The sequence below is a fragment of the Triturus cristatus genome, chromosome 1_2 (genome assembly GCF_964204655.1).
Source record: "Triturus cristatus chromosome 1_2, aTriCri1.1, whole genome shotgun sequence".
Taxonomy (NCBI): domain Eukaryota; kingdom Metazoa; phylum Chordata; class Amphibia; order Caudata; family Salamandridae; genus Triturus; species Triturus cristatus.
In genome coordinates, this window is record NC_140580.1 from 1,117,244,897 (window position 1) to 1,117,272,785 (window position 27,889).

At 44.4% G+C, this 27,889-nt stretch overlaps 1 protein-coding gene across 5 annotated transcripts in view; it reads right to left on the reverse strand.

Moving 5' to 3' along the window:
• GOLGA1 (golgin A1) overlaps positions 1 to 27,889 on the reverse strand; it is a 489,123-nt gene that overhangs the window by 445,928 nt on the left and 15,306 nt on the right. For all 5 annotated transcript variants that reach the window (XM_085613776.1, XM_085613774.1, XM_085613775.1 and 2 more), the window contains exon 2: positions 16,090 to 16,426. In XM_085613776.1, coding sequence (XP_085469902.1) covers positions 16,090 to 16,224 — 135 coding nt within the window. In that variant the 5' untranslated portion in view covers positions 16,225 to 16,426. The remainder of the gene's footprint in view (positions 1 to 16,089; positions 16,427 to 27,889) is intronic.

The window sequence follows — 27,889 nt, forward strand, 5'->3', positions numbered from 1 at the left end:
TGTGGGCTCAGTGCACGGTATGTAGGTCACTTGTCCCTGTGACTGAGCATATCCCCAAGACGCTTGTAGCAAGACAATGCTCGGACTCATCACAACCACACTCGTAGAAGCGAAAAACATCACCTGACACTTTTCATTGTTGCACATCTCATTGTATGACATCCCTAGAAGCAGATTGTTTTTCTTTTGCATCGATCAGGGTTAAAAAAAAAAATGGGTAAATGCAGACCCTAAGATATCAGGAGATGGGTCCTTTAACGAAGAGAATTTCAACCCAAGATACAGAGCGGGGAAGGACATAGAGGCCATTGGTGGGAAGGGGTGTCACAGATCGAGTAGGGTGAAACTGTGTAATTCGGAGAGGGGAGTAAGGGAAAGAGTGAGCGGTTAGCTTCAGAAAGGGGAGTCTTAGAAAGGAAGGCGAGCCGAGGGAAGGGACGGGAAATAGGACCTTTAATAAAAACCATGTTGAGCAGTCAATGGGAGAAGTAAGCTTCAGGAGGGCGAAAATACGCTTCTATTAGAGGAAATGGAAGCCTCGAAGAGGGAGAGAAAATGAGACGAGAGGGAAAGGCTAGTCTCACAGAGAGAGTCCATAATAAGAGGCAGGCACCGCTGAGATGCGGAGGAGACGGGAAGTTATGAAGGTGGTAAATACCAGAGAGAGAGAGATGGGGCAGCGATTCCCAAAAAGGAAAATGGTGTTTCGGAAAAGCAGGAAAGGGGCCAAGAATAAGGGCGAGATCATTAATGTGGGTGGCATGTCTCAAAGGAAGTAGGGATGGGGTCTCAGATATAACAATATGAAGCCATCTTCACAAAGAGTGGAGCGAGGTCTGGAAAAGAGAAACGGCAGAGGGTTAGACATGAGCCAGTGAGGCATATTTCATAATGGGAGGCGTGGGCTTCAGTGAAGATGAGATGGGAGCCTCAAAGGCAGGGACGGAGAGAAAAGACGGCGGTAGACATTTAATGGAGGGAGATGTGAGCCTCAGAGAGAGGCAACGTGGGGAATCCTTAAGGAGGGATAGGGTGGGGAGCTGTAGAAAGGCCACGAAAGGATCATGCGAAGGAAGGGAGAAGAGTCTCGCAGGGCCCGCTAGAGGAGCGGTTAAAACGGGGCCTCTGGTGAACGGGAGAGGAACAATGAACACGAGTCTTGTTGTCAGTGGAACGAGGAGGGGGGAGCGGGGGGTGCAAGGAAGAGGAAAAAGAAGGGGAGCAATTAACTGGGCAAGTGGGAAGGATGAAAGGCGAGAATAGTAGGTACCATACATGACAAGTGGCCCATGCCATTCGTGAAATTTTCAGTCAATCGTGGCGGTTAGCTACTAGCACGTTCCAATCTGGGACTTATAGTTTTAACACTGTACGGCTCAGCCAAAAACCCGGGGCCTGCAGAAGTGCGAAGTCTCTAGGAAATGTTATTGTTGGACTGAGACTGAAAGAGCGCTGTGATGTGATAACACCGTATTGTTGATTACAGAGCAATGGCGAAACTCAAAATGGCGCCCCACCTTTCGACATGTTGTGAGGCTAAATCCCTGACTCTGGCCACTCCTACCCTTCAGGGCCCGAAGAGGCGTACCTTACTCAGCTAGGAACCAGCAACAACGAGCGTGTCGGAACGGCAACGTAAGAAGAGGGACAGTAATAGGGAGACCGTGGGAGAGGAAGATGGTGAAAGGGATCGACTGATGAAAGTAAATGATGAGATCGGTGTAGGGAAAGGCGGACCAGTGCAAGAGGAGAAAACAATGTTAGTACAGGGGGGAGAGATGGAGAAAGGCCGCATAAGGGAGGGGGTGTCAGACAGCTAATCACGTGGAGCCCTGCGAGAGGGGAGAAGAGCACAGCATACTAACAGCAGGCCCTGGGGGACTAACAGGTGAGAGAGGGGTGCGGGAAGATGAGACATCCACTGTAGGCAGCCACAGGATGAGACAGTGGAGCAGAGAGGCTGGCATCAGATCATCGACAGCCACACGATAAGACAGGGACGGGATGAGAGATCGAAAGAGAGGAATGGGGCCGACAGCGCAAGGAGCAAAAGATAGATGGCAAGATACAGCCAAACAGATAAAATGAGATAGTGGAATATACGCATTGTGAATAGAGCGAGTTAAGAAGAAATCCACGCCAGGCAATCAACAACCATGAAAAGAGACAATAGGAGAGGGACAGAAGCAGGGAGGGAGACAAATGGACGTAAAAGGGTGACAATAGACAGGTAGAGCAGAAGAGCGCATGGAGAGAGGCAGTCACAGGAAAGACAGATGGATAGTGGCAGACAGAGACAGGGGGACAGGTAAAGCAGCAGGCAGAGTGTGTCGCACAAAGAGACAAAAGACAGCAGGCACAGTCAACAGCCAGGCAAAGACAGGAGAGCGGCAAGGGGACAGGCAGGGAAAAGGATGGCCAAGGACAGGGAAAAGACAGACCAGAAGACGGACAGGAAAACATACGTAAAGGGCAGAAGTGGAGCATGGCTGACACTGAAAAGGCATGCAGACGGGGAGAGAGCACAGAGAAAGGCAGGACGTGGGGCAAGAGGGATAGAAACAACAAGCGCGCACGAAAAGCATGACGCGGGGCCAAAGTGAAAGATCGCGGGGCAAAATGCTACCGCCTGCCACAGCCTGCAGTGCATGTGCGCGAGTGGTGAGCGCGCAGCAGTAATCACGCCATATGGCGCCTCTGCTCAAGCGCGCCCCGCGCACATGCACTGCAAGCTGTAGCCGGCGGTAGCATTTTTTTAAGCCCTCACTTAAAGTCCCGGCCAGACCAATGCAAGCGCTGGGTCAGGCGAGACCTAAAAGGTCTTTATGAACAGAAAGAAAAAAAAAACACACAAAAAGAGCCCCGCACCTCAACTTGTTCTCCTGTGCTATGAGCAGGGCCACTTTATGCGATTTTTAGGTCTCGCCTCAACCAGTGCATGCACTGCGCTGGCGAGACATTTAGTGAGTGGGCTTTTAAAAGTCCAACCACAGCTTTTTCAGTGGCATCGAGCGTGCGGTTACGCGCACAGGCGCGAGCAGAGGCGCCATCTGGCTTTCCTCTCGCTCTCCCTGTGTGCGCGCGCATCACTCGCGTGTTTTTTTTTTGTTTCGTTTAGTTCTTTTGCTCGCTCGCGCACACAACTCGCGGCCGCACGTTTTCTTTTTGCACACGGCCAATGCTTGTTTCTTCTTCTCCTGGTGCCCTGCATGCTAACTTCCATCGCCACCCTGATGAGCAATGATCTCCTATATGCAGCCCATACCGTGTACTTTCTCTTTGGTTTAATGTGGCAACCCTGACCCGCTGTACTGTAGAGCTCTGCCTCCCTCACCAGGTATGCTGTGCCACCACTGACCTTCCCAGCCGAATGGACCCAGGTTGCTTGCAGCCGTTATTCAGTAAAAACAAGAGGTATTTACACGGTGCGCGTGCGTCTAGTCACGGGAGAGAGGAGAGCCCCCCCCTCATTACCCTGCCATATGTTACCCATCGCACGCTTCGTGGAGACCGCCTCCTCTGCGTTAATTAAATTGAGTTGTGAAATGGCTAGTGACCGTGCATTAGAACATTACTGGCGCCTACTGCATGACCGGCTGGGGTAAAGATGGGCCGTGCGGACCCAAAACAAGGCAAGCTGCAGTTTGAGCGCACTGGGTGACGGGAGAGAGTGAGTGGCCCAGGTGAGATGGAGGGGGCCGTGGAGCTTACACAGCCCGCTACAGTGGAGGTCCTGATGTCCGTGATCAGAGTGGGGTTTAGGGCCATGGATTCACAATTCAACGCCATATCAGGAAGGTTGGATGGACTGCCTGAGCGCCTCGACCTACAGCACGCCCGGATTGAGGGAGCTAAGGAACGTGTTTCATCGTTGAAGGATGGATCGGAAACTGCGCTGAAGCGCCTGGAGAAGCTTGAACGCCAACTCAAAACCGTAGCTCTGAAGAACGAAGATCTCGGAGCCTAGTCGCGCCGTACAACCTTCGCATAACTGGGATTTCGGAATCCACAGCCACCGGAAAAATGGATTTGTTTGTTGACAAGCTGCTGGTGGAGTTGCTTCGGCGTGAAGCGTTTTCTACTGCGTTCCTGGTGGAGCGTGCGGATAGATCGCTGGGGCCTCGGCCCCCACTGGGGGCGACGCTGAGACCCATCACTGCACGTTTACTGAACTTCAGGGACAGAGATACCGCTCTTCGGATGGCAAATACATCGGTACGGTAGGCTCTATCCGGCGCATCTGCGTGTGGCAGTCGACTGAAAATCGCATGTGTTTGACACCCCTGTGGAGGCCCAGGACTTCTGCCTGAGGCAGGCCAGAGAGCGCAGGAACAACCCTGGGGGCTTCCCAGCGCAATCCTCACTGATTTACAGGTCACAAACAGCTCAGATCTCTTCCCGGTGGACTAGACTGGCCGCGCCCTGCTTCTTGGGTGCTCCAGTGATGGGGTCTTGCCTGCCTGATCTGATCCGCAGCTATTAACCCATGTCTGCTCCTGGTGACATTGTCCCAATGGCTGAGCTGTACTGTACTCACATTACAGTAACTACCCCGAGGTGGTGGGCTCACCTGCTCCGCTGCAGCAGCAGCTGGCGGACTGTGCCCCGCTGTGATGTTAGACCAGTGACTTTGTTTTGACCCCTCATTAATGTCTTCTATCCCGTTTTATGATGTACGTTTTACAGCGGAAACCGGTTGTTGGTGTGTTGCCCGTCCATCATAATGTGCACCAATATGTCCCGTGCACTAGTTGGTGAATGTTTTTACTTCTGTTCCTTGTTGTAATTTTCCTCTGCGCTTTTTTGCCTGGGATGCGCAGCGGGAGGGAGCATGGGAGGGACTTTTATTTTGTCTTTGTATGCATACCACCTTACGAGAATGTTTGTGATATTGCAAGAAGAAGGTCTTACCTAACCAATTTTGTACATGACTGTGGCTGACTGCATGACAACAGGAGATCTCGAAGTACCCCTTATGACTTGGAACACGAGAGGCATCAAAAACCCTGCAAAGGCAAGTTAATACTATGGTACTTGGTCAGGCATGGGATTAAAACTGCCTTTCTATATGAAACTCACCTATCCCCGTGCACCTCTCCGACCTTTGCCTCAGCTGGGTCCCACAACGATTTTTCTCTAGCTTCAATCACTTTTAGCCTCACTGACAGTTTCTCCGACACTGAAGGCAGGTATGTTGCCGTAGTTGGCCGATTACGGGCCAGTCGGTGCTCCTCTTTAATGTTTATGCACTCAACGTAGACTCTCCTGAGCTTTCACACACACTGACGGCACTCAGACAGGACGCTCGGTCTGAGCTCTGCTCCTCCCCAGCAGCTCCGCTGTGCCGTGCTCTGCCTCTGATCCCACCCAGGCAGGATTCGAGACCACGCACCTCGCTGGTGCCCGTTGCTGCGCTTGCCCGCTTGTTGTGCCGGTATTTTTTTTATTTTTTCTCCGCGCAGTGTGCCCATATTGTTGTTTTTTATGCTTTTCTCCTAGCAGTGTGCCCATATTGTTGGGCTGACATATTTGCACATTGTGTGACCCGCTTCTGTGCCTGTGCCCATCCGTTTTTTGTTGTACTGTCTGCTGTTGGTTCACCCCCCTTGCCGCGGGAACCTTTGCCCCCTCCCTGACCGCCCCCGCCTCCCAGCTGCACGTCCCTCCCCCTCCCCTACCTAATGGCGGCCACTGCGGCGCACCTAAGGCAAGCCTGTCTGCGCGCGATCCGACCAGCGCCAGGAACCCTGGATCTCCGACTATCCACCGGTACGTCGAACGCGACCCATGGCCAGTTCTCCTGCCTCCACTACCGCAAGACCTTCACCAGCACCCGGTACCCAACACCCCCGACGCCAGCACCAACACCCAAAGATGCATCCTCCTCAATGTGCGCTCCGTACACAAACACGCCATGGAAATCTGGAACCTACTCGACTCTCTCTCGCCCGACATCGCCTTCTTCACGGAAACCTGGACCAACACCTCCTCCGCCCCTGACAACAACGCCATCCCGGATGGATACAAGATCCAGAGGAAGGACCGCCCAAACCAAGCACGAGGGGGGCTCGCCATTGCCCACAAGAGCACCCTCCCGCTCACCATCTCCAGCAAAACCTTCCTCGCCGCCCAACACCTGCACTTCCAGATCCAGACCAGCCCAAACACCACACTCCGAGAGACCCTCGTCTACAGGCTACCCGGCCCCCCTTCGCCACCACCATCACAGACTTCATTGCACCCCACGCCATCATCTCAAAGACTTACATACTCATCAGAGACCTGAACTTCCACCCCGACAACACCAGTGAACACCACTCCACCACACTCCGGGACAAGCTTGCCGACATCGAACTTAAACTCTTCACCACACCAACCCACAGAACAGGACACACCCTCGACCTCACCTTCGCCACAGGAAACAATGGTCACTTCAGCCACACAACGCAACCGCCATGGACCGACCACCACTGCGTACACTTCACCGTCGACAAACCCAAGGCACCCAAACGTGCCCAACCCTCACCCGACACGACCACACCTGGGCATCCGACGCAAACAGTGCAGCCAGAGGACTCCACACTTGGATCTCCAACTGCGCAGACAAGCTCGCCCGCTACACAAACCCGTCAAACAGCGCCCCAGGAAAGCCGCCAGGTTCACCACCGACCTACAAGAAGCCAGGCGCACCTGCAGACGCCTGGAGAAGAACTGGAGAAACACCAAGACAACAGAAAACTACTCCACCTACAAGGACAGACTTCCACAACCAAATCAGAACTACCAAAAATAAATTTTATCCACAACAAAATCCTAGCCAACTCCACCAAATCCAAGGAACTCTTCAGTGCCATTCAGGAATTCACCAACCAATGCAGCGCAGCCATCACCCCATCCAAAGACCTATGCGACAAACTCGGAACCTACTTCCACCTCAAAATCAAAAACCTCTACGACAACTTCATCGACCTTCCACCAGACGCCACCCCGCCTCCTAGAGACACCAGCCAGCCCACCATCTCCAACTGGACACAGATCACGACCGAAGACACGGCCTCGACCATGAAAGGCATCCACTCGGGGGCACCCATCGACCCCTGCCCTCCTCACATCTACCACAGAGCCGCAGTCACCATCGCACCCGAACTACAACACACCATCAACACCACCTTCTAAACAGGCACCTACCCAGATGACGTCAGGAGTCGGGCCCCTGCTCAAGAAGCCCACAGCGGACCCGACCAAACCTAAAGAACTAACGGCCCATCTTGCACCTCCCTTTCGCAGCCAAAGTTGCAGAGAATGAAGTCAACATGGAATTGACACGATTCATCGAAGAAAACACCATCCTCGACCTGTCCCAATCAGGATTCCGAAGCAACCACAGCACCGGGACCGCCCTACTCGCTGCCACAGACGACATCCACGCCCTCCTGGAGCCACAGCCCTCATCCTACTAGACCGATCAGCAGCCTTCGACACAGTCTCCCACCGCATACTACTCGCCAGACTACACGACGCCGGCATACAAGGAACAGTCCTGGACTGGATCTGATCGTTTCTCACCGGAAGAAGCCAAAGGATCAGACTGCCACACTTCCTCCCCGATCCCACGAAAATCACCTGCCGAGTCCCACAAGGGTCGTCTCTGAGCCCGACCCTCTTCAACATCTACATGGCCCCCCCCTCGCTGCCATCGTCCAACACGGCCTCAAGATTGTATACTACGCAGACGACACCCAGCTCATACTCTCCTTCACCAAGGACCCCACCAATGCCAAACAACTTCCAGAGAGGAATGCAAGACGTCACAGTCTGGATGGCCAACAGCTGCCTGTAGCTCAACGCAGAGAAGACTGAAGTCCTCATTCTCTGAACCACCCCTTCGGCATGGGACAACACCTGGTGGCCGACCGCCCTCGGAAGCCCACTTACCCCCTCAGACCATGCCAAAAACCTCAGCATCGTACTCAAGTCATCACTCACCATGAACCGACAGGTCAACGCAGTCACCTCCAGCTGCCTCAGCACACTCTGCATCCTCCGGAAGACCTTTAAATGGATCCCCCCCCCGAATCAGGGAAGAGTCACCCACGGACTCATAACCAGCAGACTGGACTACTGAAACGCTCTCTGCGCCGGCATCAACAAGTCCCTACTCCGCAAACTCCAGACAATACAGAACACCGCCGCCAGACTCGTCCTAGACATCCCCTGGCACAAACACATCAGCCAACACCTATGAAGACTCCACTGGCTCCCCGTAGAGAAAAGAGTCACGTTCAAAATACTCACTCACGCCTACAAATGCCTCCATAACAATGGACCTAAATAACTCAACGACAGAATCAACTTCCACCTACCCAAGAGAAACCTCCGATCTACCAACCTCGCACTGGCCAAAACCCCGTGCATCCACAGGGCCAGAGCAGGCGGAAGATCCTTCTCTCACATTGCAGCATAGACCTGGAACAAGCTACCAGCAGACATCAGACGCTCCCCTCCCTGAACACCTTCAGGAAGACCCTCAAGACCTGGCTCTTCAGCTAAGCAGATCTGCTGATGACAACGCGCGCGCGCGCTTTGAGACCCTCACAGGTGAGTAGCGTGCTTCACAATACCCTGATTGATAGAAGTAGACCACACTACAACAAGGGGGTGACTTCAACTTTTGTCTCAATCCAGACATGGATGCAACGGCCCTGGCTGGTAAGCCCAGGGCAGCAATCATCTTGCGGGACGCGGGTGCCTCAAGTTCCCTTAGAGATTCCTGGTGCCACTGACATACTCCGCTCCAAGGCTACACATTTAATTCCGCCCGCCCCCCCAATGGCACCTGGTCACGTTTGGACTACTGGTTCCTCTCGTTCTCGGCTCTCCTTTGGCTAGGGGAGGTTATTGCAAACCCTGCACGTCAGACCACGCTACCGGTCGCATGGTCCTGAACATCCTGCTCCAGGGCGGTGCTTTCCCAGTCAGACCCTAATGGATTCGGCTTTTCATGAGGAACTTCGTTCTGCCATTACGGAGTTCTATGATTTGAACAAGGGCACAGTGGCTACACAGGCCACTCTTTGAGAGGCCTTCAGCGCATTCATCTGCGGAACGGCGTTCGCTAAATATAGTGGCATATTACATGACATACGGCGCTCTTTGGAGCGCATGGAGGTTACCCTTCGGCGGGGGTCGCACTCTGCAGCTTCGGGGGCTGAGGGAGTCGTGGATGAGGGGTTGCAGCCCAGAGTGGAGGTGATGGAGGAATTGAGACCTTGCGGATTGAAAGGTGCAATTCCTGGTAACGTATGCACGGGACATAAACACAAACATATACGCAGGCCCACCAATACGGCGAGGGTGAGCACCAGGACCACACCCTGGCAAAACTGCTTTGCCCGCAACGAGGGAACGACTATATATCAGAACTCGTTCTTGAGGATGTTACAAGGTTCACGGGGTGGGAAGTTCCTGGCAGAACTGCTGCACTATTATACTCCGCTATAGGCCTCTAGATTGGAGGAGGAGGGTAGCGGTCTGGCAGAACATCTGTCTGAATTCGCAATGGTCTGGTTGTTCTCCCTGCAGCAGCGGTTCCTCATCGAGCGAATCTTGGCGGAAGAGATAGTAGCTGCAATTGACTCCATGGTCCCAACGGGCTTACAGGCACATTCTATAAGACTTACGAACATTTGCTTACCCCACGGGTGTTAGAACTTTATGCTAAGTCCTTGGCAAAATGAAAGCCCCACACAAGACTATTGTGGTCCTGCTTTTGAAACCGAGCGAAGAACCACAATATTGCTAGTCTTACAAACCGTTCTCCCTACTGAATTTTGATACTAAAATACTAGCGTAAGTTCTGGGTAGATTGTTGCTTATTCTTGTAACCATCTCCCCACTCCAATCAGGGTTCGTTTCCCACCACTCTACTTCAATAAACTTACGCATGTTGTTCTCTCCTGAGGTGCCGGAAGCAGTGGCCCTGCTTGAAGCAGAGAAGGCTTTGGCCTCTCTTGAGTGGCCTTTTCTATGGGCAGCGCTGCGTAAGCTTAGTTTCCCTTGTAGCTTTCTATCTTTGATTCAGGTTCTCTACTTTCGCCCAACGGCCCGTATCCATGCCAATGGCTTGTTGACTGCTCCAATCACGGTGGTGAGGGGCACGAGACAGTGATGCCCACTCTCCCCGCTTCCCTTTATAGTGGCAATGGACCAGCAAGTCAGGCACCGGCAGAAGAAGCTCATCTGGCCCGCTGCTACTGCTGCTCTACGTGGAAGACATCCTGCTTTTCCTTCAGCACTCTGCCTCGAACCAAAGCCCAGTGTTGCGAGAGATCCAGAAACTTGGGCTATACTCGAGGCTTCAGATCAACTGGAGCAAGTCCGAATTGTTTCCACTGACTGAGGCTGCCCAGCAGTTTCACAGCCACTTTCCACTGCATTGGTGTGCTGATATGATTAAATATTTGAGCATCCATGTCCACAGCGATAAGGAACAGGATCTGCACCTTAACTACATGCCTCACTGTAGACAAATTAACATCGCAAATAGAACGATGGATCAGATTGCCGTTGTCAATCGCAGGGCTCATTGTGATAATTAAAATGGTGGTCATGCCTAGATCTATCTATCTGTTTCTCAACATACCCATCCCTCTTTCTAAAGCTTTCTTTGCCACTTTGCGAGGGCTGCTGTTGAGATTGGTCTGGGCAGGTCGCAAGCCACGTGTTGGCTGGCGCGCGCAGGCACTCCCTTATGCGCGGAGAGGCTTTGGTGTACCCCATTTTTATCTTCACTACTTAGTTGCCCAGTGCCAGTATGCATACCACTGGTAACAGAGATGGCAGAATCCCATACAGCCGGATCGACAGACCTTGCGGGCTCCAGGCCCCTCAATGCCGTTCTCCCCATTGGCCTTCCTCTGGACCCTAGGAACATTCAACCACTCTCCACCACCTGCTGGGCATGGCACAAATTGCAGCAGTTCCTAGGGGTGGAGCGTCGGTATTCGCCTGCGCTTCTGGGCAATCGCCGAGGGCCATGCTATCTCATGGTCGGAGGATACCCGCTTCACCGACGTCACACCGCTGGACAGATTGGTTATGTATCGCATGCAGAGTGCCCTGAGGGCCCATGTTCAACCTATCCCATCGCCCCAGACGACTTTACTCCCCTCACTGCCCTTATCCTTTCCAAACTGTACCATACATGCCTAGAACTATTGCCCACGGTGGATGGTTGATTGCGGGCAGCTTAATCAGAGGATTTACAGCACCTCACACTTGATGGCATATAGAATTTCTGTTGCGCGCAGACCTCCCCTAACAATAGAAACAAACTGCTACATTTAAAAAAAGAAATACGATGTACATACATGACACCCAGCCTCTAGGCCCGGACTGAACCCAATCGCCCATCGATCTGTCCCAAATGCCATGCCTCTGACGCGGATTTCTTGCATATGGCCAGGCAGTGCCCTCGGATAGCAAGTTACTGGGCTGACATTTTTGCACATATTTCCCGGATGGTGGACATGACACAGACACCAGACTCCTTGCAAGCACTGTTGGGCTATGTGCAATGATGTTCCGAGGGGAACCAGACCGTTTGTTGCCATTGCACTGCTTCTCACAAACCGTCAAGTGGCCATGTGCTGGGGAAATACATGACACCCAACTATAGCAAAATGGCTTAAGAGCCTTATGTTTTGCGACACGACCAGAGAGATTTATGCACAGACGCAACCATCAATGTCCCGCCCCCGAGACATCTGGCAGCCTCTACGCACGTACCTCCTACAGACTACTACGACTGACAGTGACTGATATCAGGGGATATGGACTTCGTAGATACACTAATATCACTGGTACCATCACTATGCACTAACGTGCCTGGCAATGTGCTGGGAACACTTCCCCTCTAGGTCCACTATGGTCGTTGCTGCCCTCTGATGCTTCATCAACGTTGCATACAAGCTAAGCCTACAACCTTCCTTCCCCCGCAGTTAGGTTCGGACCATGTTGCTTGTTGTGAATTTTCATTACATTGTATACATGTACAAATATCTTGGTCCTTTTCCAGTCATAATTGCAAAATGTACGTACCATCCATACATTTGGTATGAATACTATATTGAAAATGCAAAATAAAGATTTTAAATCGTGGCATGCCAGATGTCCACTTTGAGCCACATAGCATATCAAAAAGGAGGCTATGTTTTCTCCTGCAGACTAGTCATTAAGTATGACCATACTAGTTGTCTTTTTGATGTCTACAGCAGCTCTCACTATTGGTTATTTGTATAGAAGTGCAAGATGGGTTTGGGGAGGATGCCAAGTCTTTCTTCTTTATGTCACACGGGGAATCATATGCTCTTGATAGCTATACACAGTGAATAGGAGATACTTAATGCTTCATGTAGAATTTTACCACGAAGAAATCAATGTTGTGACCTTCAACAATTAACATATTGTACATGCACTAATTCAATGGTTCCTCACTTGGCCATTTGAGAAACCCAGGAGCACTGATGTCAACCGGTTCATCACTATAACTCAGTGTTTATCTTTAATGCTCTAATACTGTATGGCCATTTTGCATTCCCCTTTCAATTCTTCATTAAGTCATGAACCTTATTAAATTCCTTCATGCTTTGATTCTTGGTTTGCTTTTCACCAATGACAGAGATGCTCGGTTTGTGACTTGCGTCCGTGTGATATTTCTGTTAGTTATTGATTTGGATGACTTACTACCAGCAGTGTTAGGGACACTAAAGTGATCAATCTGGGAAGGTATAATTTAACAAGCAGTTGCCACACTGCTTACGGTACTGTGCCCAATATAGAGAAAAAGGGCAAGATAGATATTGGATGCTTATTTCTGGTTGTGGGCACTTTTGACAATAGATTACCAATGAAGGAGAAAATATAAACACTATTCCTGGTTCTCATCAGCTATAAAGACATTTCTCCGTTTAATCAAACTTCAAAGCTGGTCACTAAAAGTTTGGTAGCACATTGGTTTATATATGTTAGCCGGTTAGCCAGAGCCACTGAAATTTTGCGATTGTGCAGCCGCGATGTTTTTCGCACAATATAGATTGGTCACATTTGCCACCTAATCCAGCATCTGCTGCATAATCTGCAGATTTTAATCTAAAAATTGTTTCTTGCTCAAATGGTTCACAATTTACAAAAAACAAAGCAACATGTGTTGTGCAGTGGTAGGCCATTTGCAAAGCTTTAATTGATTGTCTACCTGGTACTAATAAGAGGGCAAACAATGCTCATACAAGTGTCAAAATGACAAAAACAAATAAGTAATACCATCAAAAAATGTGATGCATGAGGACTCATAATTTGCCTTTATTTGCCACATAAATTACTCAAACCTGTCTCAGAATTTGGCCCTCCCTGCCATATAATTCCAGTGGCCCGGATGTTAGCTACCAACTTCTCAAAGTACCATATTGTAAAGAATAATCTAAATTGTAAATATGGAGACATACTTTTTCTGTATCAGACTTCACTGATTTCTACCCTTCTCCAGCCTGCTGTTAATCGGTCTTAATCACACTACAGCTATTTTAGTTCTTGTTACAGTTTAAATGTAACACACCTAGGTGCACATGGGGACTAGTGCCCTATACAAGTGTTCTTAAAATAGAAAATACGGTTCCGATTTCCACGTTAACACAGTTTAGGACAACAGAGACAAATAGGAAAAAATAATAACATCGGGAGTGAAGCTAGGAACAGAACACATGTCGACAACTGGACCTTGCAGCTAGCTGTGGGCAGATAGTTCAAACTATCCGGCAAAAATATCATATGTAATCAGGGGAGTCATTTTATCTGAAAGGTGCATTTGTTAATGTGCAAAAGAGGAAAATTCTTCTTCTGTCCGAAGATTTTCATGTGGATGGCTGCACTGTTCACAGGGGGACATGCTATAGGGCAGTGGTTAGTTTCAATAGCGTACCTGTGTCTGCAATCAAACATTTGTATAAATGGTAACTTTGATGCATGTCACCATTTACCTGCACAATCTAGGGCGGACAAATTGTAAAGGGCATCACATGCATGTCTAATTCTGAAGCATTTAAGAGCGCTAAACATCACTCTGCGGCTCAAGTAAAACATATGAGAAATTTCTTCAAAATCGGCAATTTACACTCAGTCTGACCAACATTCATATGCGATATACAGTGCGGTCTAGTTCTTTTGAATTAAGTCCACTTTTCTGCCCCACCAATAACAAAAAGCTGTTTTCATCAAAAACGTGACTTTAAGCTCTTCAAAAATACATATTAAAGTACACTTATAAGAAAAAGACAAAAAAAACTGTCTGCTCATCTCCGCAATTTCAAGGCATCAACTAAGGTGAACGAGATAGCAAAAAAAACAAAAAGATCACAATATAAATCAGGTTTCATTCCTGAACTAGATTATTATATAGACACAATTTTAAGGTCTATTCAGCAGTGCAGTCATGTGATTCTCAAACGAAGAACTATGTAATTGACACATGACTATAGGAGTTTGCTTTGAAGGAATTGGTAACCAGCACTACTTAGACTAGTCTCTGATAAGGTTTATCAGCTGAAAAACAGTCTCGCACCTTTAACTTATGTTCCTGAGCTCCAATAATATGTGACTGTAATGTTTCTTTGGTTTTAAAGATGAAAAATGTAGACCTAGAGAAACAGCAAAAACTAAACTTCTGCCATGAGGCCAAAACATAAACCCTAAAATGAATATAGGGAGTAGAATTTAAATAGTTTACAAAATGTTTGCGCAACAGGGAGCAATACAATACATTTCCTTTCGAAAACATGATGAAACCTCTTTTGGTCAGCTAAATGAAAAGCTGAACTCTCAATTAAAAATGTGAAATACCATGAAAAAGCAATGGATCCTCCTTTCCCAATCAATAAGAGTACCTCCTAATTTCTATATTCTATCAGTCCAAGCACTGGTTAGTTAGAAAGTATAAGCATGGGTAACTAATAATAAACAATGTTTATATCTTTTCACAAACTGTGAAAAACAAAATATTCCCTGCACCTGAATCTTTTAAAATTAAGTAGACATTTTTACACGTTGAAAAGAACAAAGCTATTACAATTCACAATTATTTTTTCTATTGCGAGGTTCGGGTGAACAAACATTCATACCTCAACAAATAACCAACATCTTTTTATTCTGCAAATTATGAATGCATATAAACTATCTACAAACAAGTTCTTGAATAAGTTACAGTTGAGAAACTGGTTAAACCACATGCTACGCAAGATTATCAAGCCAATTTCCAAATGGAAATAATATTTAAAAACAGTTTTAAATCCCATGAGTACGGTTTGTGATTTTAACAAACATTTACAAATTTCTACTCCACAATAGTCCATCTTCTATGCAAACATAATAGAACCTGGGAAGAAGATCTTAATTGTAGAGTTGAACAGAATTCACATGATAATGTGCTATCTGAACTATTTGCAAAAGTGTGGTGTGACTCTAATCTGTGTTAATACAAGAAAAAAATATTCAAAGTGCATACTTGACCTGAGAAATACAAACCATGTTAATAAGAAAACAGTAACTACAGAAAATGCCAAACTAACTATGCTGGTTTTTACTGAACAGTTATAGACTGCCCCAAAATACAGACTGACGGGAAAAGGAGCAAACATATTAAGTACAAATATATTGAAACCTGTAAGACTATCAACAACCCCCATTTTGTTCAGTGAAAGTCCCCTGTAAATATAATTTTTGCATCAAAATCAATGGTCTCTACAGAGCTCAATTTTACTACAAAAAAATATTGTCACATGTACTAAGTTATAAAGCTTAAATGATGCACAGTATTTTGAAACGGTTTCCATTATGCTCTTAAAAGATCAATATAGTGATTTAAAGTGTCTGTAGGTGCACTTGATTTTCAACAGTAGCTTAAGCGTGAAGAAACTGCAATGCTCATTTTCAATTAAAAAAAAAGTCTTAATAAAACATATTACTAATAAAATTGGTAATTCGGAAAAAAAAAAGTTCTGTGATAGAATCAAACAATTACAGTAAGAAAATAGTACATACAAAATCATCTCCTGAGTCGGCACCCGCTGATGTTATAGACTCCTTGCTGACTGATCTTGGAATCCGCGCTGCCCCTCCAGGTCGGGGAGCAATAGCTGCTTCCTCTGCAATTTTCTTTTTTAGCTTTGCAAACATGGTGTTTAGTGCATCAACTGTCCAAAAATTATTCTAGCTTGAGGTGAGACTTCCTGGCCAATGGCAGACTATGAACTTACAAATAATATTTAACAAAAGACATTCAAGACCCAGTTATGAAAGGAAAACGAAAATAAATCTGCCCATGGTGCATTCTCAATAGAAGTCAATCTTCTAAGGTGTTTTCATGACGTCACTGAACCTGCAAAAAAATGAAAAGAAAATATTTTAGATAAATTACCCGAATATGAAAAACTATATACCTAAAGCCACCCCAACAGAAGTTTTATACACAGCATGCCCGATTTCGTCACTGCTCTTCAGCTACTTTGCATATTTAGGTGCGTGTATAAAGCTTACATTCATGCATATCATTTACATATATAGATAGGACAGGGAACAAAAAAAATGACTATCCCAAAAGACAGACCAAATTGGACCCAACATTCAAAATTATTATCCTATAAAAGAACAAATGCTTTCATCTACTGATCGCCACCACGTGAAGTGAGCTTTCATAACACCATGTCAGCCCTCTCCTGCTTCTGGAAACCCTTTAAAAAGACCTTTGAGTGATGAACACACTCACAACTCTTACAGCAAGAACAATCTGCATAGGCCAATTAATTTCCCATTGAGTCTGGTAGAACCACACATGAAATAAACGTTCTGGTAAAGAAATAAAGCATTAAAATAGGAAAATATGACCTCCAGCCATGTGATAATCCTTCTGGTTATGGAAAGGGAAAACAGGGAGTCGTAGTATAATAGGAGCAGAAATACTACAAAATGTGAGCAGGTTTGCCCATCACATAGAACCATTAAACAAGCAAAGCCAGCTTACAGAAATGTTTCTAGTTAATCAATGACAAAAATCATATCAGATCCGCTTTTGACTCTTCAAAATTCAAAGGCAAAGGGAGAACCTTTGTGTAAAAAACTGTCAAGATGTCTCTTCCTACTCTTCGCTTCACTCGTTCTCTGTGAACGGAAATAATGATGTCATCTAAAGGCCATATCACTATAAGGTGGATCTGACACCTCGTAACAAAAACAGGATTATTGCGACCCTTAAATCATTCTTAGCTAATTTTAGATCACCTCGAGTTTATCTCCCATAAAACGGTGAAGCTGGAAAACAATGTGAACCGTCATCATTAATACCAAAAAAACAAATGTTTTAAAAGTACTGACAAAATAACCACGCAGTAAGTCCCTGGAGCATGCCTGACTGCTCTGTTTCGAACTGCCTTAGGCAAACAAATCGGAAAGAACCAAACCTACTGCCAAAAGGTCAACTGCTTCTATGCCACGTACAAGCAATACCTGGGCTTTGCTCATGAATGTGGAAGGTGTGACGTGCGCTGCATCGGGTATGAAACTTTACACCGACAACCACATTTTCACACGAGAGAGAAAAAATGTATGCACACACAATTTTAAATAGAGCAACAACAAACAAAAAAACTTCAGTATCCGGGGATTCAAGCTTTTTTTACACCATGGATTTTCGTACAGTAGAGCAATGCTACCTTTATGCACTCTATTGTTTCCAACATGCAGGGTGCTGCGATACAGATTATGGTTTATCCCAATGGAGGGGTGCCCATGGGAAGTCTAAGTCTTGCAACAGTTGCCCAAACCAGCACGTGTCAATGTTTTAGCTACAGTGCGCATGTAAAGGTCTCCCAGTCCCTGAAGGCAGAGAGAGGGAACGGGACACTAATCAGGGTTTAATTTCTGACATGGTTGTTTGAAGTAGGTCTGCCTTTATGATACATCTTGGGTGTTGGGGGTGACTTTCTATACCAGTATGGTATTAAACTGCAATGCGTTTAGTTATATTACCGTTCTTTTTCATTTATACACTCAGCAGTACATGTTCATTCGCTTCAGTTTCCCATATGCATGCACAATTTGCCCTTTACTGCATTTTTCTAGCACGGAAGACCAACTATGGAAATCACAATGGCAGTAAATATAGTGTTTAAAGGACTACAGCTTGGCTAGTAAATAGGAAGTGCTGCAGGCTCCCGTGTGACAATGTTCTGCAGCAGCACTCATCCAGCAGCTATTGACTCAGCACACCACTGCTGCTTTTAGGGGCTTAAGACCCACAAAAAATGTTCAGCTACATGATAATCAATACAATGATAATTTTACATATGGTCAGCTTACTTAAAGAGGTATCAATTAATTTAAACAAGCTTATTAGGAAAAGCACATAATTGGATTCTTCACATATTAGATCCAGTAGCAAAGCAAATTGACAGGATCAGGTCATATCAGTCACCTCTTCAACTTTTTCCTTCAGGTGACAAAGCCAGCATCCAGACCTGCTTGCATCTGCGTATGTGTGAGTGGCAAGCCAAGTTCACATGAGCAAACTATAATAGCAAGCCTTAAATTGTAAGGGAGTCACACTGGGTTGCAATGGAACAAGTCAATTGAAAGTATAACTCGCTCTCCATACTTGGTTTGTCCATTATGAGACAATGCTGCATGTGGTCTCCATGAAATCAGGTCTTTAAAATTGGTTTAAATAGCTTTGTCTAGAACCGTACTCTGCGGATTAAGTGTAGTGCAATGAGTCAAGACTCAGCTCTTGCACTTCTTGTGCCCGACTGGGATCAGAAACCTGCAATCCAGTTGGTCTCCTCTGTTCAGATTTCACATAAATGGCACCATATTTCCAACTCTCACCCCTAGCAGATACCATGCTCCTATCTGCCTGCAAGGAAGTCCGGGTACGTCCTTTATTTTACAGCCACTCTATTTATAGCCATCTTTTCATGAAGCAGAGTCCTCAAAGTACCAAGACTTATTAAGACTAACGTAGTATGGAGCTGGGTGGATGGTTCCACAAAGGTGGTGTTATTTCTAATCACTAGCCCTAGACTGCTACCGGTCACATGGTGCACAACCAATACTTTATAACGGTGGCCAACACGCACAAAAATCACAGAGCTCAGTACACTGTATCGAAGCAGTAATGAAATGTATTCCAGCGCTAGATCCTCTTTTGGTGCTCGTTATCTATTTTTATCGTAAGAGTGCCTCGAAGCGGAGGTGTGATTTGACAGAATACTTGGATAGAAGCCTTCTTGAGGCGACGGGAGCAATTTGCTTGGAGCTTCTTAGGCTTTTCCCAGCTCGCAGTTGTGCTAATTACTGCACTTTGAAAGTTGTTCCTGATACTTGATGGGTTTCTGCAGTTGGGTAATCTGATGCCTAGTTGTTCTTTTCAGGAGTGATTACATTCTTCTGGAATTAGAGTCCCTGAAACCAGCTGCTTAGCTGATAGCTGGCTCACTAGGAAGGCAGCATATGTGAAATTGTAAACCTTCAGTAGTAAATGGGTTGATTTTTAGAGAGGTGGTGCTGATTATACCCTCAGATAAGCAGAAGCCATCTAGCAAGCAATTCTAGCAAAAATGTAGTCACTAAGGATACACTTAAAACGTGTGATTGCCATCACCTTCTGTTTGGAGGTCAGCTATTATGAATTGCATAAAGAATAGTCAAAAAATACAGTACAATAATAATAATGAATGAAAAGATGGCGGGGCATCTGCAAAGAGATACGTTGTGACCTGAATCATCTCTATGCGCCAACACTGGAATTATGCTGCAGTTGAAAACCAAACTATGCAGCAAGAAATGGCAGATTATGCAGTGTAGTTTGGCACATTCTATGGAAGTGTCATTTCGCTATTTTGTAATTTTAACAGTATTAATACAGTCTCAGTACCTGAATACAGCAATTATCACCGGAAAGGTTTTAACAGCTGCACTGAAATAATACATTATCAATAGGAGGCATATTACTACGACAGTGTGTGAATCAAGTGCTCCTTCAGAAAGAGTGGAATCCAGTTGATTGATAGATAATTAAGGTAATTTTTTGTGTCCATGAGTTAGTGCTGTTCAAACTTGTAAAGGCTCTGCATTAATTAATCATAAATACAAGTTCACTTTCCCTCCAGCCACTTTTTGTCCAACCCTGGAAGACATTTTACTTCTGCCATCTTCAGTTAATTTTCATCCTCTCTCAGTATGGGAAAAGATTATAGAACTTGCGAAAGTCCCTAAAACATTTAGTTTAGTACGTGTAATGAATGTGCCATTTATGTGGATAAATAGCTTGATAATGACCGTCGCCCATCACCATCTCAGTCTTATTTAGCATATTATAACATAATATAGTGTTTGCCCTAATCTTATGTCATCTTGCATACTAATATTGCTCTTTTGCGTGAATAGAGGCTTATGCTTGAGTGACTCCATTTTCTGAGCTGTCGCCATTTTCTGAGTTTCACTAGGTGACAAGGGCATGTTTTCCTTTTCACTTGTTTTTCGCACTTTACTGACCAGAAAGAACTGGATCTTGTCAGAGGAATGTGCTTGGTCTGCTCTGAAGCCATAACAGACGCCTGGCCAGCTGAAGCTGTGGCCTTGGTGCAGAGTGGTACGGACTCTGATGGGAAAAGGGGGCGAGGCTCACCAGGAGCTTCGTCTTACGTCTCCACTTGTACTAAAGGAGGTGTCTGGGCTCTGTTCGGTGGAAGTTCATCACAGGGTAGACGTGCAGCTGTTGCGGTGGGGCGTATAGTTTCACTACTGTCTCCTGTTTCGGCCGAAGAACCGGACTCCCCTTTGGCGAAGTGGAAACGGGATGGACAGACAGTTGGTGAGGTGTTCCACTAATTTCTAGTTTTCCTACTGTTCTTGCTTACTATAACTTTATTTTCAGGATAGATATATATATTAGATGTCGGAAGGGTGCCCCGGGGATTGCGCATTTTAACAGCCCCCAGCTATGAAAACCCTGATCATGATATGATGCGGGAATGGGCGGAAACAAATCTTGATTCATCCAGACGGCTAATTGTGATACTGGTTAAATATGCCGAAAAAGATCGGGCAAAGTTACAAGATCAAATTGAAATATTAAATGCAGAATTAGCAACGCTGAACTGCACGGAAGAAATTGCTAAATTGAGAGAAGAAATGGCTAAACGCTTAAAAAAGGAGGAGGACAAAATCCGCAAACGAAAAACATTCAAATTCCATCGAGATCGCGTTGATTTTGAAACAGGACGGATCTTTACATTCGCTAAAAAATACGATGCTCTTAAGGTGACAAAATTCGGGGAAACACGAGCAACCAACAGCAGTGGGGGCATCAATTCAAGACCACTCATGGTCTCTCACACAGTGTCAAACTCTGATCTCAGCTCAGCGCCGGAGAGTGAAACTGACAATGAGGAACATATTCAAGCAATACCGGTGAAACTCTCACTAGCACAAGAAGTTGATTTTTTAGTATACGAAAGGAGAAACACGCTACGCCCCAGAAATCAATCAATAAAACAAACAAAAATAGATCCACCAAACGCCGGGAGAGGCGAAAGGCAAAACAACGAAGAATACAAAAAAATCAACACGAAAGCCAAAAAAGAATTGGAGACGCTGACGACAGTAATTAGTGAAGATCCAATCAACAATCCAATGGTTATAAATATAACTGATGTTGTTTTAAACAAAGCAGAGGAGCAGCTTCTAACATTGGGTCGCTCTTATTGCCCTGCTGGATCATTCAATTATGCAACAACAAGGATGGACATTTTTAAGAGCATCAGGAAACTTAAACTGAAAAAATACTTCCTCCAACGAGGCCCAAACAATATGAATAGCGTAACTGAAACTGATCTAACCCATACAGGATCTCTGGCGGCAAGTCCACCAGGTTGCAGTCTAAACACCTCTGGCTTGCCTCTTCTATCAGAATTACAAGAACTGGTGAATGAAAACATTGACGTTTCATCAAACAGTGAAAGGAAGCACTCTCAAATATACACAACGGTCCAAGTGGTTTCAAAAATAACTCCTTTTAAACCAAAATCGACCTTTAACCCCATAACTACAAGGGACAATTGAAATCTTCCAAGAACAATTGATTACAGGCATTAAGCGACTCAATCATCGAGTACAAAAAACTACAAGATCGCGCTCAAACAAAAAAAGAACTTAAATATCATATGTTAATGAAGAAATTAAAGGATAATAATGATATAATTATTCGCAGTGCCGACAAGGGAGGCAATGTTGTGCTGTGGAAAAAGAGTGAATATATCAATGAGGCAATGAGTCAACTTGCAGACAGACTGCTACCACCGCAGCGATCATCTCAAACTCAGACATATCTACAATGACTATTATTTGAAACTAATAGCATGGAAAAATGCAGGTCTACTTTCCTCTCAAGAATATAAGTTTCTACGTAACGACAAACCAGTAACCCCAGTATTATGCTTCATACCGAAGAAACACAAGAACCCTGCAAAGCCACCAGGCAGGCCAATCATATCTGCTTGCAATAGTCTTTTGGAAAGAACTTCCCAATATGTGGATTACTACCTGCAAGAATTCGTCCAAAACCTACCCTCATATATAAGAGATACAGGCGATTTTCTATCCAAGATTCAAAATATTGATTGGCAAAGTGATTATTTACTCATCTCAATGGACGTGACTTCAATCTACACGTCCATCCATCATGTGGATGGTATTAAGGCATTAAACCATTATCTGGCCCAAAGACCATCCAACTGTACACAACACAATAAGATGTTGACCAACATGGTGGATTTTTGTTTAAATAACAATATCTTTCTTTTCCAGAAAGTGTTTTATTTGCAACAGCGCGGTGTAGCGATGGGAGCCAGCTTCTCCCCTAGCTATGCCTGTTTACACATGGGCTGGTGGGAGGAGCTGGTTCTATTGAAAGACTATACCAATATTTTCAATAGTAAGGTTAAAAAATGGCTGAGATTTATAGACGACCTGTTTATAATATGGCATGGTTCAATAAGTGAAGCTGAAAAATTTGTTAACGATTTGAATTTCAACAGCCTTAACCTGCATTTTACAGGGTCCATAAGTGCTACCACAGTGAATTTTTTGGATGTACAGTTATATATTGAGAATGGGCATCTAGAAACTAAATTGCATAGGAAATTAACAGCAGGTAATTCAATTTTACATGTAGGCACATCCCCAACATCTGATACAAAGCATTCCCTATGGGGAAATGCTACATATCAAGCGTATTTGCAGTCAAGAAGATGAACTTTATTTGGCCCAGCAAGCGAGTAAGGAGAGATTCCTGGCTAGAGGATATTCATGTAGCTGCATTGATAGTGCAATCACTAAAAGTATGGCAGTAACCAGAGTGATCCTCATCAATAAACATTCTAATGAGAGTGAAAGAAATACAGAGGAGGCCCCCCTTTCAGATTCATCTTTGAATAAAATAGAGTGGAAAAAGCCATTAGGAATATTATCAAAAGAAACTGGCCACTCATTCGAGAGGACCCAGTGATCGGCCATCTACTCCCTAGAAATCCGTTAATAACTTACAGTAGGGCATCCTCTATGAAATACACCCTAGTAAGAAATGACCCGTTTACACCAGTAGGGGGGACCTGGCTTTCACAAAGAACAGGCTTTTTTCCTTGCAGAACATGCAAAGCCTGCCAACATGGCATTAAAAAATCCACCTATAACACTCCATTTAGTGATCAGGAGAAGAAGATCAATAAGGCCATGACTTGCAAGTCTGATCATGTGGTATATGTGCTGGAGTGTCCCTGTGCCCTATGATATGTAGGAAGTACTATACTACAGGGGCACAAAAGGATACTCCAGCACATGAGGGCGATCAAAAACAAAGATACAGCCTACCCAGTGGCACGACACTTCGGGGAAGTACATAATGCCAATCCCAAAGATCTCAAATACTTTTTAGTGGACACCATCCCGCCAAACAAAAGAGGGGGTGATAGAGAGAGGAAATTGAGGCAACTAGAAACACGTTACATACTAGACCTCGACACTAAGGCACCTGCATCGAACATGGGACAGTCAAACAGAATAAAAGCTATTACGGCATGGATAAAAGTTAAACTTAATCTAGGAGCTTCTTAAAATCAAATACGGTTTAGTTTTAATCAAATCAAACATTCAAATCACTGTGATTCTAATCGAAAGTAACTCAAGTATCCGTTGATTCCTATTTATACATAGTGTTTGCACAAATTACTTTGCACATATATATATTTTTTATAAATCTTTTAAGGGTTTTTTATTTACAGAAATTAAATGGAGTTTTCTCATTAGGTATTTGCACATAAAACGATGGCTGAGCAATTGTGCTATAAATAAGAAAATTATTTGAAATGATCATACAATGTAAGAAGCGATTACATGTTTTTAATTGACCACAAATGATACTTTTTAATTCGAGTTAGACATATAGTGACAAGTATTGGAAGTACTCTCATACATTTATATTTAAAGCATTGGATGTTTTTTTCAGGGTACACCAATAGAAAATATGAATATTGGGTTAGGTGGTACCCTAGAGGAAATACATATACAGTCTTTTTATTGAATGTTTGTAAAAATATTAAGTGTAAATATTTTATATATGGATATTTATTTATACATTTATATATCTATTATATAAACAATTTTGTGGTCTTTCTGTACCAGGGCCTAGGTTAATCAGGTATTTAGACCTGGGTGCCCCGCAATCGTTATGCATTACATATTTAAATGCAAAATGTTGACTGGTACGTAATTCATTAACATGCCGTGATGATATTTTAACATGCATTGTTTGCACAAAATTATCTGCTCAAGCACTCGTCACTTTAAATGGTTTTAAAAAATTGCGTAAAAAACAGCACATAAAAAAAGTGAGTAAAGTTGGGAAAAAAAGAAAAAATGAAAATAAGAAAAAAACGGATGCACAAGGGTATTTAAACCAATCATGTACTGTGTTCCGTGTCATGTGATCAAGGCCCCTCGGGGTTGAAACGCGTCATGCTGGTGGTTGTATTTTGGTGAAAATAAATTAATCAATTTGCACCTATCCTGTAGTCCGTGCTCCTGTTCCCTGCTTTGCCAAAGTCTGGAGAAGGTTGGAGTTTCAAGGAGATATATATATATATATATATATATATATATATATATATAGATATATATATAGATATATATATATAGATATATATATATATATATATATTTATTATCTTCTGGTCCTGAGAAAATAGCATTTAAATCAATATATATATCTGTAAGCGCGCTCCGTGCGCTTACGGTAAGCTTACCGTACGCGTACGGTGCCGTGCGCGAGCTCAATTCTGATTGGTGGTTACATGACTGTAAACATTCTAATCGGTCGAAATCAGAAAGTGTCGGCCGCCATTTTCTGTCTCTCGCACTGAAAAACAAAGGTGGATAACGTGAAAAGGGGGCAACGGAGAGAGTTGCAGACCCCCTAGCGTTTGTCAGGGTGTCCACGAAGGACCAAAAAGTACGAAAAATACATTTAATAATTAAAAAAAAAAAAAATCACGGAGTGCGCGTACGGTAAGCTTACCGTACGCGCACGGCAAAAAAAAAAAAAAACGAAATAACAATCACATTTATTAAATAAATTGAAGGACCCGCAAGAGAAAAAAAAAAATTGTTACTGTGTAAAAAAAGGCGAGGCGCGCACGGTATGAACTGCGCAACGTGGGCGCTCGGTGCGCGATGCGCACCGAGTGGCCACAGCGCGCGCACGGTGCGAGAAGCGCGCCGTGCGCGCAGGGTGTGTGCACGGTGAAAACCCAGAAAAAAAAATAAAAAATACATAACTTAGCATTTAAAAAAAACGTACAAATTCACTTAAAAAACCATAGGTTTCACACATGTTATAGTTAGCTGTACATTTCACTCGTAAAAAACCAATGAAATTCCACGTTATAGTTAGATCAGGTAACTATAACTTGCGCGACCGCAATCCACAATGTGTCATTTGAGATGTCATCATTGATGTGATGAGTGATGTCACTGACCATGTCATGAGTGATGTAATATGTGACGTCATCAGCAGTTTATTGTGGGCGCGCAAGTTATAGTTACCTGATCTAACTATAACGTGGAATTTCATTGGTTTTTTACGAGTGAAATGTACAGCTAACTATAACATGAGTGAAACCTATGGTTTTTTATGTGAATATATATATATATATATATATATATATATATATATATATATATATATATATATATATATATATATATTTTTTTTTTTTATCTACTGGCAGTCGCCAGTAGATAGTTATAGTTAGGACCGATTTCCCATAGGAAATCTGAAAATTCTATTTTGAATAACTTTGGCACCGGTTGACGAATCCTCGCGAAATTTTCAAAACTAATGGGGCGCTCCGCTCAGCTCCTACCCTAAGTCTCGGGGTGATTCGTAAAGCGGGGGCTGAGAAAGGGGGGTCCCAAAACACGTTTTCCCCATGCATTTTCCCATAGGACCTTTAGTCGAAGGTACAGCCCGAACGGCTGAACAGAATTACTTGAAATTTGGCAAAGAGGTAGTCCTCAGGTCAGGCATGTGCCTTTTGCATATATGGTGTCAATCTGTTCAGTAGTTCCTGAGAAAATTGCAGTTAAAAGGTACATAAATATCTATAAGCGCGCACCGTGCGCACACCATAACGTGCGCGAGCGTAATTCTGTTTGGTGGTTACATATCAGTCAACATTCGAATCGGTCGAAATCAGGAAGTGTCGGCCGCCATTTTGTGCGTGACAGTGAAAAAGAAAGGTGGGGAACGTGAAAAGGGGGCAGGGTAGAGAGTTCCTGACCCCCTAGCCTTTGTCAGGGGGTCCCTGAAGGGCCCCGAAGGGTGAAAAAACATTTTTATTTTTTTTTCAAAAAATCGCGGGGTGCGCGCACGTTAAAAAACCCTTAAAAAACATTTTAAATGAGCCATTCCATATTACAGGGTACAGTCAATCTATAACTATATACATAGGTAGTTTATTGTAAAATAAATATATAAAAAATATAATACATAAGTTTGCATTTAAAAAACCTTACAAATGCACTTAAAAAAACCATAGGTTTCACACACGTTATAGTCACACATGTTATAGTTAGCTGGACATTTCACTCGTAAAAAAACATTGAAATTCCCCTGTTATAGTTAGTTCAGATAACTATAACTCGCGCGACCGCCACTCTATCACAAGGATGATGTCATGAGTGATGTAATATGTAACGTCATCAGCAGTGGATTGCGGTCGCGCGAGTTATAGTTATCTGAACTAACTATAACAGGGGAATTTCAATGTTTTTTTACGAGTGAAATGTCCAGCTAACTATAACATGTGTAAAACCTATGGTTTTTTAAGTGTATGTATATATATATATATATATATATATATATATATATATATATATATATATATATTCCAACAGCGCTGTAATTCCTCCTTCCTCGAATCCCCAGCAACCACGGACACCAATGAGCTTCAAAACGGTCATTTAATGAGAGCAAATAGGCAAAACAATTACTCTACGCGTTTCGGGATAACACTCCCTTGATCACGAGTAAAGGCAAAGTGAACCAGGAAGTGCAATAAATAGTCATGCGATTTCTTTTTGGTAAACAAAGAAAACAGACTTCCAGGCTACTCGTTACTTTACGAGGCCACTTTTTTCTTAAATGCAACTTTAACAAAATTTACATTTCAACAAAATGCATTGTGCTAAACTGAGTAAACCGATTGGTGTAATCTGAAAATGCAATGCATTA